Raw genomic sequence first — 12,335 nt, 5'->3', positions numbered from 1 at the left:
CTTGATTAATCCTGAAATTCTGTTCAGCCTCTCTGGGTCGCCCCTGTGTATCTCTCCATGCTGAGAGAGATTCACTTCCCTGTTCCACCCACACTACACACTTATGACCAAGGACGACCCCCCCCCAGGGGGTGTTGTACGTTGATGAGTTGTACACATCAGTCAGCTAGTTTCCCAAGCCACAACTAGGACGGACCAAGTTCAAAAGTTCAACTTCCATTGATCCTGAGTCTGTCCTTTTTTCTCCGTTCTCACTGCCCCCACTCCTGACCCATCATCTCTTGCCTCAATCCCTGAGACAGCCTTGTAACTCTTCCCATTTAGCTCCTTCCATCCGTATTCTGTACCTACAAACCCACAGGCCCTTCCTAACAGTAATTCATTAATGGTTCCCTCTTGTTTTAGGATAAAGTCCCTATTCCTTATCATACCTTCAATAGCCTCCATTTCTATCCCTTTCCCACTTGCTGTCTCACGCCACACACCCCGCCATATTTAACTTCTTCCAGGGCCTCAATGTGACTTCACGTGTGCTGACCCTTTTGCCGGGGACACTCTGCACCTCACCTCTTCTCTGAGATAATTCCTATTCATACTTGGGTCTCAGTTTAAACATCTTTTCCTCCAGGAAGCCTTTTCTGACCATGACCCAGACTAAGTTAGGACTCCCTCCCCCATGTTACAGCAGGAGCTGGTTGGTCTTCATTTATTCTTTTCCAATAGACAGCACCTATGTATGACACCTTCCTGAATGAATTGCTCTTCTGCCTGACCCCCTTGACTGTTAGAAGCTCTGTGATGACACGAGTCAGGTTTATCCTGGTCACCATGAACTCCCCAGCACCTAGGCAGTGCCTGACACATGGCTGGTGTCCAATAACTATTTCTAAATATATGAATGAGTGAATTGATATAAATTTTCCATATACTTTTCTAGTTTCTTAACATTCTTGAAATCTGAAGTAACATTTAGTAGAGATAAATTTCTTCTGAAATACACCACAAGGAACACACATAATATTCATGTCATGCATAACATAAAAACAAGGGGGCATCTATTCATTACAATGAGAGAGGTTGAAATACTTCAAAAGCAAATTATTAATATGAAAATATCATAATCTATAATAAAAGTTGAAAGGAGATGATAATAAGTCTACATTTAGGAAGGGAAGTGATTGATTCCTCATGGATAAGAAAAATGCATTCTTTAGCTCAAGTGGCCTCTGAAAACCTGCTATCAAAACCCATTTCAGGTTAATTAAAGTGAAAGCATGTTACCTTGTCAGAGTGATCTGGAAGGAAGTATAACCGGCAATGAACGAAGCCAACCTTGTCAGGCTCTGTTTCCCTGATCCGCCCACTCCGACCAGGAGGGCATTTCCCCGGGGCGTGCCAATGACACGTGAGATCTAGAATGTGCAATAGAAAAGGGACATATCATTGTTCAATGTGCAAATATTCCATTTCTTTCCTATATAAGCATTTGGGAAGACATAAGTGTCTCAGGATCAGCATGGAGAGATACATTGGCTGGACGAAGGAGGCTATTTCTGAAAGAGAATGCTGTTTGAAGAAGGTGTGTTTTGGGGGGCGCCTTTGGGAAACTAGAGGAGACCAGTACTGAAAAGTCAACCCAAGCTACCCCTATGGCCTGTTCTGAGTTTTAAAGGAGAGAAATAAAGAGGACGTGGAGGTTTCCTTTTAGTCTCCCAACCTATTGCAGTGGGACAGGAAAGAGACTGAAATTTCAAGGCAATGTGTATTCTTGGAATACAGAACACACGGTTGATGAGAATATCCTCAACATTTGAAAAATGGCTGAGAGCTCAAATTGAAGGGAATTAAAGTCCCAAAGTGTGGCATAGGTGATGGAATTTTTTAAAAGAAGAGGAGGAGGAACAGGAAGAAAACAAGCGTAAACACCGTCCCATTATTTGGCACAGTGAGACCTAAGGAATTGCTCAAGAAGTGAATATGGGTGGGCGAGTCAGTAGCCCCAGACTAGCTCAAGTTCCCCTCGTGGCAGAAGTCCATGTTTCTTTCCCTTTATTGTTATTGATGAACTGCTTCTACCACCCAGCTTCTAACGCCCATCTAGAGGGGATTCAGTATAGGGTTCTCCTTGATGCTTGCTTCTCCATCTCCATACATGATAACTATTTCTCTTCCCCTCCTAACTACAGTTTGAGCCTGGGGAATTACCGTGATACCCCCTTGTCTGCAAACTGATGACAGAGCGTGAGACAGGGCTGAGAAAGTCACTTCTCTGCAGCTGGTGGAAACTCCCTGGGGTAACCCGGGCTCTGTATTCTGCCAGTGGATTGCTAAACACCCTTTCTCAGGATTACCTCCTCTGGGAGGGGCTATACTTCCCTCTTTTGGGGACGTCTCCTATTTTCTTCTTATTGAGGTTTAATAAAATGTTGGGACTATGCTTGTCTTTTAGATTATTTCCCCCAGCTTAGTGTGAGCATGGGAAATGGAGACCATTTTCTTGTCTCTCCTGGGGACCTGAGAGCCTGTGGACCGGGTGGGGGATACCCCCATGGCATTCCTATTCGGCATGCCCTCGTGATTCTCTGTAAAGTTGTTATAGGCAGGGGAGGAACGGTACTGGCAAGAATGATTTTGCCAATGTCTGTTTGTATTATTTCCCTGATATTCCTTCAAGGGTCACAGATACGGCAGGTAAGGAGCTACTGAAAACCACATGAGAATCTTCTGTGTCTTTCCTTAATTAACATTTTTCAAAATATAAAGATTTTGTCATAACCATTTCCTTTCAGTGGTGTTGGTGAATATGGTAAGGGTTTAAATAATTGTTGTTAATTAATTAGGTATTGGGAACCTCCACCCCACATCTTTTCCTGAAACTAGTCCTAGGTCTTATATTAAAATTTTCTGTTCCCAGTCTCTAGCACACAGTAAATGCTTAAACCCGGTATTTTTCAAAGAGCTGGAGCAAATAATCCTAAAATTTGTATGGAATCAGAAGAGACCCCGAATTGCTAAGGAAATGTTGAAAAACAAAAACAAAACTGGCGGCATCACGTTACCCGATTTCAAGCTTTACTACAAAGCTGTGATCATCAAGACAGCGTGGTACTGGCATAAAAACAGACACATAGACCAGTGGAACAGAGTGGAGAGCCCAGATATGGACCCTCAATTCTATGGTCAAATAATCTTCGACAAAACAGGAAAAAATATTCAATGGAAAAAAGACCGTCTCTTCAATAAGTGGTGCTGGGAAAACTGGACAGCGATATGTAGAAGAATGAAACTCGACCATTCTCTTACACCGTACACAAAGATAAACTTGAAATGGATAAAAGACCTCAACGTGAGACAGGAATCTATCAGAATCCTAGAGGAGAACATAGGCAGTAACCTCTTCGATATCAGCCACAGCAACTTCTTTCAAGATATGTCTCCAAAGGCCAAGGAAACAAAAGCGAAAGTGAACTTTTGGGACTTCATCAAGATCAAAAACTTCTGCACAGCAAAGGAAACAGTCAACAAAACAAAAAGGCAACCCACGGAATGGGAGAAGATATTTGCAAATGACAGTACAGACAAAAGGTTGATATCCAGGATCTGTAAAGAACTTCTCAAACTCAACACACACAAAACAGATAATCATATCAAAAAATGGGCAGAAGATATGAACAGACACTTCTCCAACGAAGACATACAAATGGCTATCAGACACATGAAAAAATGTTCATCATCACTAGCCATCAGGGAGATTCAAATTAAAACAACATTGAGATACCACCTGACACCAGTTAGAATGGCCAAAATTAGCAAAATGTGGAGAAAGGGGAACCCTCTTACCCTGTTGTTGGGAATGCAAGTTAGTGTAGCCACTTTGGAGAACAGTGTGGAGATTCCTGAAGAAATTAAGAATAGAGCTTCCCTATGACCCTGCAATTGCACTGCTGGGAATTTACCCCAAAGATACAGATGTAGTGAAAAGAAGGGCCATCTGTACCCCAATGTTTATTGCAGCAATGGCTACGGTCGCCAAACTGTGGAAAGAACCAAGATGCCCTTCAACGGATGAATGGATAAGGAAGATGTGGTACATATACACAATGGAGTATTATGCCTCCATCAGAAAGGATGAATATCCAACTTTTGTAGCAACATGGACGGGACTGGAAGAGATTATACTGAGCGAAATAAGTCAAGCAGAGAGAGTCAAGTATCATATGGTCTCACTTATTTGTGGAGCATAACAAAGAACATGAAGGACATGGGGAGATGGAGAGGAGAGGGAGTTGAGGGAAACTGGAAAGGGAGATGAACCATGAGAGACTATGGACTCTGAAAAACAACCAGAGAGTTTTGAAGGGGGGGGGCAGGTTGAGGAACCAGGTGGTGGGTAATAGGGAGGGCACGTACTGCATGGAGCACTGGGTGTGATGCCAAAACAATGAACACTGTTATGCTGTAAATAAACAAACAAACAAACAAAAAACCCTCTACAACAAATGAACGTAGATGTGAACAAACAGTAGAAGGGTTTAAAAGAGACTCAAAAACTCATAATCTAATTACAAACTAAAATTAAATGAGAAAACACAATTGAGTAAAACCTTTAATGGGACTTAAATGGGACTCTTTCGTCTTACTCTATACAAACTGTGAGATAGAAATATTCTTCAATTCTTTTAGCAAATATTTTAAAAATGAATAATGCCCATCCTGCCCCACAGGCACTCACATGCTAGCAGGGGAGAGACCTATTAAGAGAAAAGTGAGGATGCACCGTCCACGGTGAATGTGGGAACAGGTAAGAACTATAATGAAGGAAACAGTGCTGCTGGGTAGAGGCAAGTCTTGGGTGTGGAGCTGGAGACTGATCTGGATCTTGATATAACTTGAAATCAAGAAGGGGGCATGCTGGGCAAGAGCTGAGCTACATTTTAAGAAGAAGAGATGGGCTACAGTAAGTCTCAGAATCAGCAAAAGGGCTGAAGTGTCCCCATAGAAATGGAGCTCCAGTACGAGGTACTAGGCCCTCGCAGCCTTCGAGCACTTTCATTGATTGTGTCAAAGCCCTGTGTCCTCCTCCTGAGGGACACCAGCCCCTCCGAATGTGAGGGGACCTGCCTTCTCCACTAGCAGCTGGGCAGCTCACAAGTCACACCTGTGTTCCTGCCGCCTCTCTCACTTGGTGGAAAATTCACCTGAAGGTCTTGAGTCATCCCACCCTGGGGTGTGAGTCCAAAGGACTGTCTGTGGGGCCCTTGACCTTGTCATAGAGCAAGCTAGCCATGATGGAAGGAGAGAGACCCCCACAGATTTCCTTCCCTCTCCTCCACAGACATGGAAGAGGAGATCTGAAAAGAGACAGCCCCATCCTCTCAGCCCCCATCCCCTTGCCTCCCTCTCACTGGAGGAGCTGACCAAAGCAGCCCTAAAGGGGCCAAAACACTTGACCAATCCAGCTGCTGGCAGAGGGGGGAACCAAGCGTTTTTCCCAAGTGGCATTTTCATCTCGCTTTCACCCTAGGATTGTCCTCAGCGGCAGCCCGGCTTGCCCAGCCCCAGTTGGGTGGTGGCGGAGAGGGAGATCTGGCGTTCCTCCCGGTGGCAAGTGGCGACTCCACACCCCCCCCCCCACCTGCCCTGGGACTGAGGTGGATTAGAAAAATGCCTATTTTTCTTGTATCGATGTAGAAACTCTATTTTCTCCCAAAGACACTATTTTTGCAGCTGTTTGAAGTTTGTATATTTTCCGTACTGCAGAGCTTACACGAAATTGAAGAATGTTAATGTTCAAGTTTTCTTATCCTGTGTTTAGAAGTTGTTTTTTTTTGCAGATCTTGGTGTTAATAGACCAAATAAATAAGTATTCCCAGCACAAAAAAAAAAAGGAAAGAAAGAAAAGAAATATCAGGAGATGAGGCAGCAAAGGGTGCTTTAGGGCCACACCGGGGATGGGGTTAAATTCCAAACCAATCTATCTAGTATCTCAAGTGTGCCTATTCTCCATCTTGTGAATACTGAGGTGAATAAATTGGGTGCCCATGCTCACAGAGCTTATTGCCCAATAAGGAAGACAAACACACACACTGACAAATTTCACATAAGTCAGCGTATGGGTGAAGTGCTCTGGAAACAGGGTGTGCTTCATCAGGGATAGCCGATTTTTCCGGATTACATGCTAAGCAGAGTACAAGCCACTGGCCAGAGTGCTACACAGGGGCTAGACCATGAAAAGCCACATGCACCATGGTTTGAATCTTTACCAAAGATGCAAAAGAGCTATCACAGAGGTACTCTGTGTTTTGAAAGAAAATATTTATTTTAATGAAGAAAGGAACCAAGAAATATGTCTGGTCTCATATCATACACTATATTGCGGCAGTTTTCATCTTAATTCTGTCTCTTGGCTTCTGTCATGTCTTATGACTAAGTCACACATTTCAAGGTTCACATTCACACAACACAGCTGGGATGTACTGTCCCAGGAAACAGAAGAATAAAAGAGAGGGTCAGCCTAGGAGACCATGAGGAATGTAATCAATACCTTACTTAAAAACTCCAGTCATGAATTCCTCACCCAATTCCAGAGCAGACACAAGAGGCTAAGAGGGAAGTTGAGGGAAAGCAGTCAAAGACCCTATGCTAAGTCATATGTGCCTCAAATGTCATGTCCCCACGTTGTGAAGAAATGGTCATCACTTCATGGTCTGTTCATGAAACACAGAAACAAGAGAGTTCTAGAGAACTTCCTCAAACATAAGACTAACATAAAGTCTCATCTTTAATCTGAGCAATTATGAAATCCTAGGCCAGTCAGATTTGTCTCCAAAAGACATTAGTTATAAAGTTGCCTTTGGTATTATTTATTTTCTTTTCTTTCTTCTTCCTCTTAATCATTAAATATGACAGAATCATTATTTATATTTGGAAGAACATTTGTGCTCACCATTCAGTAGAGATGTTTCAGACTCTGAGAATTTAGAATGTCCAAGCTATATGCCCTCGGGGAGACTCAATCTACAACAGTCACTCTGTCTTCCTCCCTCTCCCTGACATACTCCAGCCTTCCCCACCCTATTCTACTTTCAGAGTAAGGATCGACTAGATGAACTTTAGCTTCAGTAATTATCAGAGGTGACACTTTGTAAGTATGAGACTTTTTCCTTATGGATAAACCCAAGTAATGGAAGATAGTCTCGAGCTACCCCCTTTCTAACTAAAAGGACGTGGCCTAAAAAAGTAACTGACATCAAGAGAATGAGAATATCAACAACAGATTTAAAATGACATTATCCACCGATAAATTAGGTCACATAAGTTATCAAATAAATAACATATTTTACTTCCAACCTTTGAGAGTCAACTATCCTATGAATAGATACTGGAATGACTCCTGTGACAAAGTAGAAAGGAAAATGTACTTTCCTGGTAGACTTTATTCTAACAGAATTTTTACCCAACTCAAACTCAATCTTTTATGCATTCTTTTTAAATTATCATTTCTAACTGTGGTAAAATATATATAACATAAAATTTACTGTCTTTTTTTTTTTAAAGATTTTATTTATTTATTTGACAGACAGAAATCACAAGTAGGCAGAGAGACAGAGAGAAAGGAGGAAAGGAGGAAGCAGGCTCTCCGCGGAGCAGAGAGCCCGATGCGGGGCTCGATCCCAAAACCCTGGGATCATGACCTGAGCCGAAAGCAGAGGCTTTAACCCACTGAGCCACCCAGGCGCCCCTAAAATTTACTGTCTTAACTACTAAGTGCATAGTTCAATGGGATTATGGGATTAAGCACATTTACAATGCTGTGTGACCACCACTACCAACCATCTCCAGAACTCTTTTCATCTTGCAAAAATGAAACTCTGGACCATAAACACTCCCCATTCTCCCTACCTCCAAGCCCCAGGCAATCACCATTCTACTTGCTATCTCTATGATTTTGACTAAACCAAGTACCTCCAATAAGTGGAATCATAACAGTATTTATCCTTTTGTGACTGGCTTCTTTCACTGAGCATAATGTCTTCAAAGTTCGCACACTATTTTTTACAGCTCTCTTTTGCATAATGCAAAAAAATAAGTAGACTTTTTGCCTGTGCTTTGAACTCAGATGTCAACTGCATTCATTCAATGTGGTGAAAACACTGAGCTGGAAGCCATATAACAACACTGAATAAAATTATATCACACATGGAAAGTATCCATGCTCTGATATTCCGGCTGATTTTCAGCCTACAGGTGTGACATGGTGCATTCCGTTTGGAAATGGAATTGGAATATGGCATTAAGTTTATTCGCAAATTGAATATTCTTCCAGGAGATGAAAGGAAAGAGGAGAGAGAAAAAACTCTGGTGTGAAGCCAAGCATCCATTACTTTGGGGAGGGGTACTGGGTGTGGCCACTGACCTTGACTAAGTGAACCATGGCGTCCTGGAAGAAGACCAAATCCATGCCCATGCCACGGATGCTCTCATTATATAGCTGCAGGAACATATTCAAACGCTCTTTCAGGTGATCGAAAGATTCAACTGGCTCATAAATTTTGGGCATTTCAGTATCGGCCTCCTCGGACGTTTCACCTAGGTTGGGGCAAAACAATTTGCTTTCTTCAAATCACTGGGTTTTCCTAGTTCCTTCAACCTAAATTAATATACTCATAACTCAACATTTTCACACTCAATGATACTGATTTCATCTGAATGCCATATTATATGTTTTTAGAAAAGAAAAGAAAGCAGGGGCACCTAGGTGGCTCAGTCAGTTGAGCGTTTGACTCTTGATTTCGGCTCAGGTCAGGATCTCCAGGTCCTCAGACAGAGCCCCAGTGGGCTCCATGCTCAGTGGGAGGTCTGCTTGAGATTCTCTCTCTCCCTCTGCTTTCCCCCCACTTGCATGCCCTCCTCCCTCCCTCCCTCTCTCTCAAATAAATAATTTTTTTAAAAAAGAAAGAAAGTAAGCAAACAACAGTAAAAGCATTGGATTTCTTGTCATCCTACCTAGTCTTAGTTCTTTACAGTCTAGAAAGGGCCAATTTCAAATAAAGTTATATATATATATTGAATTTAATTCAAATCTATATTTGAATATTGGCATTTCAAGGAAGTTTCGAGGTATTCACTTAATGGTCAAAATGAAGGTCGAAAAAGTAGGGATTTAATGTTAAAATCAGCTAAAAAGGTCAAGAGTTAAAAGATTTTTCAATAAGGAAAAAGAAAAAAGGTCATTGTATTTACTTAGGAAATTCTTATGAATCAGGAATTTCAGGCTAATGGTGAAGACAAAAGTGAATTTGGGGAATGGAGGGAGAGGGCTGAGAGAAAACAGAATAGTGATTTCCTAAATAAACATAGTGAATTATGTCACTGGGAAAAGATGTCTTAAAATCAATACACTTTTTTTTAAAAGATTTTATTTATTTATTTGACAGAGAGAGACACAGTGAGGAAGGGAACATAAGCAGGGGGTATGGGAGAGGAAGAACCAGGCTTCCCACTGAGCAGGGATCCTGATCCAGGGCTCGATCCAAGGGCCCTGGGACCATGACCTGAGCTAAAGGCAACGGCTTAACCAACTGAGCCACCCAGATGCCCCAAAATCAGTATGCTTTTCTAAAAAGAATTAGAAACACCTAATACACCAGCATAATGCTATTCTATCTTTGACTACAAGGCATAATGCCAAAAGAAAAGCTAAACTGGGCATAGAGAAGTTCACAAGCAGTTAACATTAGTAACAGGAAAAAAGTGATTCATGAGTTGAATATGCCCAATAACAGCTTAGGAATTCGCTGGGTACTAGAAGAGGGAGTGGCTCTTCCAAACCTCATAATTATTTTCCATTGACCCTGTCCTGATAAAATGGCATATTAGCCTTATTATGACAAAGCAAGAAAACTGATTTAACATAATCATGAAGATTGGCTTATTTGCAAAGCTCTCTCTAATTGAATTTCAATAGTCACTTCAGTGTTTCATAAATATTCAACTCAAGCTTCGAGAAACAAAGTGCTTAGAAGTCAAAAAAGGTTATGTGTTTGCCTCCAAAGCAACTGCCCCACAAAAAAGCACTTGTGTTTTGCTCCTCGAAAACCATCATCTAATTATTTAGCCTTCTGAATTAAAGGAAATAAAATACATAAATTCTAATTTTTTATCCTTGTGAATTAGAGGAAATGAGATACATAAATTCTAATTTTAAATGCTCTTACATTTACAGGATTTTTGTATGTGTGTGACCTCGTTTAAAATAAAATGTGTCAGCTTCTTTCTGTAGAAGGATCCCTCCAACTGCACAGCCAGCAGGAATCCTCCTTTTGCAACAGTTGCTCAGAAACTTTTGATAAATCATATACATCCTTACCAAACTAGAAAGGCGCTGCTGATCATTTTCAACCATATACAAGATATCAATAGCATATATTTAAATACGCCTTTTTAAATATGGAAATTAACTTAAAATTCACCCTCAGTATTAAAAGAGGTAATTAAATGAAAGAAAATAGTCTACTTAAGCTCAGTTATTTCTGAGGGAAAGAAGTAACTGGAGCACTACTTCTTTTCCTAAGAAGAAAAGTAATATACATCTTCGTTTTTCATAGAACCATAAACACGGAAGCTTCTGTCCACATGGCCTCTTTGCAATTATAGTCAATGGTCTTCTCAGATACCTGAGGTTTATCTATTTTCAAACAGTCAGGATGACCTGAATAATAATTATCATTATTTTTGCTACCTTTCATTTGGCAGACTGCAAAGCCACTCTCCAGATAACATTTCATTTATTCCCCACAGTGCCCCAGGGTGCATATATTAATATTTGCATTTTCATAAATGAGGAGAATGAGGTTCAAGGAAGTTCATAGACTCGCCCAGTTACCATGTGGTAGATCCCTTCCTCAAACCTACCACTGTGTGACCGCTCTAAGTCCTGGGCACTTTCTCCTACCCTGTCTTGTCTTCCAAATCTACCTTAATAGGAAAGATTAATATGCATAAAAAATAGTTAACCTCTGAACTCAGTAAGTATCCACTCGGTCTCTATTTACTGAGCGTGTACTATGTCCCTGGCTTGTTTCAGTGAAGCTTACTAGACAGAAATTCAACACGCCTAAACTGAACCTTCTGTCTTCAGGTATCCCTTTGGAGAATTTCAAATTCCACTCAATAGTTTACCTGTAGCTTCAGGTGCGTCCCTCAAGAAATTCACAAAATAAGCATCTGTTCCACAATCCACCAAGAGTTTTTTCTCTTCACCAAACTCCTCCTCCACCAGACCGGCTAACGCCTTATCAAACCAGGTCACGTCTTTGGACACCGTGAAACGATCAGCTATAACACGTTTACACTCGTGCTTCCACAGCTTTAACAGTTCCTGTCGAAAGCATAATTAAAATGTGTTACTCGTTTCTATTTGTCACAATTGGGAATCAAGTTGACAGAATTACAGAGCACCATCCTTCCTGATCTAAGACATTATATTTTAAAAACCTGAGGTTAAAACATACTTAACTTCATTTCATATTGGTCTCATTCAAGTATATCAAATAGAGAGTAATGTCTATTCATTTTCGGTCTTTAAATTAAAATGAAAACATCCCTTGACAAATTACTAAAACCACTCTGATTAACCAACAAGGTAATATTTTATGTGAAAGTCTTAAGTCTGTGATAAATGAGTCTGTTTGTATAAGACACCTATATTCATGTGGCCAGAGCATAATATAAAATATAGTATATAAACAACTCTCATGTACACAATGGAGATATTACAAAGGTATATTTACTTACCATGATGTGAAGGAAATTTGTGGCAAAAATCTGGATTATCTGAACAATGCAATCACCTATTCTCCATAATCCAAGCTTCAAAGTTAACTGGAAGTTGAGGAAATTGATTGCTCTACCCACCCCTCTATGTTGCAAGCTCATTGGAGTTGAAAGACTGGTGGAAATTCCTTAACTTGCTAGCACTTTGCAAGTTAGGAGGTTTTTTAAGCTTTTCGATTACTAATGATAAAGTGTTATTTGCTTACCAAAATATTAAAGGAACTTAGTAAAATATATTCAATGATTGCTGGAACTATTTATGGTAATTTAAAGTAAGCATCAAAACTGGCTACTCAAGAAAATAATATTTGGGACATGCATTCTGTATTACCATTAATTTGTTAATAAATTTGAGGGGGAAAAATCAAGATAAAATGTTCCCTGCTGGTAAAATGGCTCTCTGTTCTCGGTAATGAGGAGCGAGTTTTCCCTGGAGTGTCTGGTGTTGGAGTCGGTCGCTGTTCTTACCTACTTTTGTGGGCATCTGGGGCAACGTTGGG

At 40.8% G+C, this 12,335-nt stretch overlaps 1 protein-coding gene across 1 annotated transcript in view; it reads right to left on the bottom strand.

The window, feature by feature from the left end:
• The window catches only part of DNAH5 (dynein axonemal heavy chain 5), a 273,433-nt gene that overhangs the window by 80,239 nt on the left and 180,859 nt on the right, over positions 1–12,335 (bottom strand). The window contains exons 51-53 of the mRNA XM_046001046.1: positions 11,182–11,380; positions 8,417–8,589; positions 1,282–1,412 (exon numbers count right to left, since the gene is read on the bottom strand). Coding sequence (XP_045857002.1) covers positions 1,282–1,412; positions 8,417–8,589; positions 11,182–11,380 — 503 coding nt within the window. The remainder of the gene's footprint in view (positions 1–1,281; positions 1,413–8,416; positions 8,590–11,181; positions 11,381–12,335) is intronic.

This window comes from Meles meles, chromosome 3, assembly GCF_922984935.1.
Source record: "Meles meles chromosome 3, mMelMel3.1 paternal haplotype, whole genome shotgun sequence".
Taxonomy (NCBI): Eukaryota; Metazoa; Chordata; class Mammalia; order Carnivora; family Mustelidae; genus Meles; species Meles meles.
Note: the sequence above shows the minus strand (reverse complement) of the source record. Positions and strands in the feature narration are given on the sequence as shown.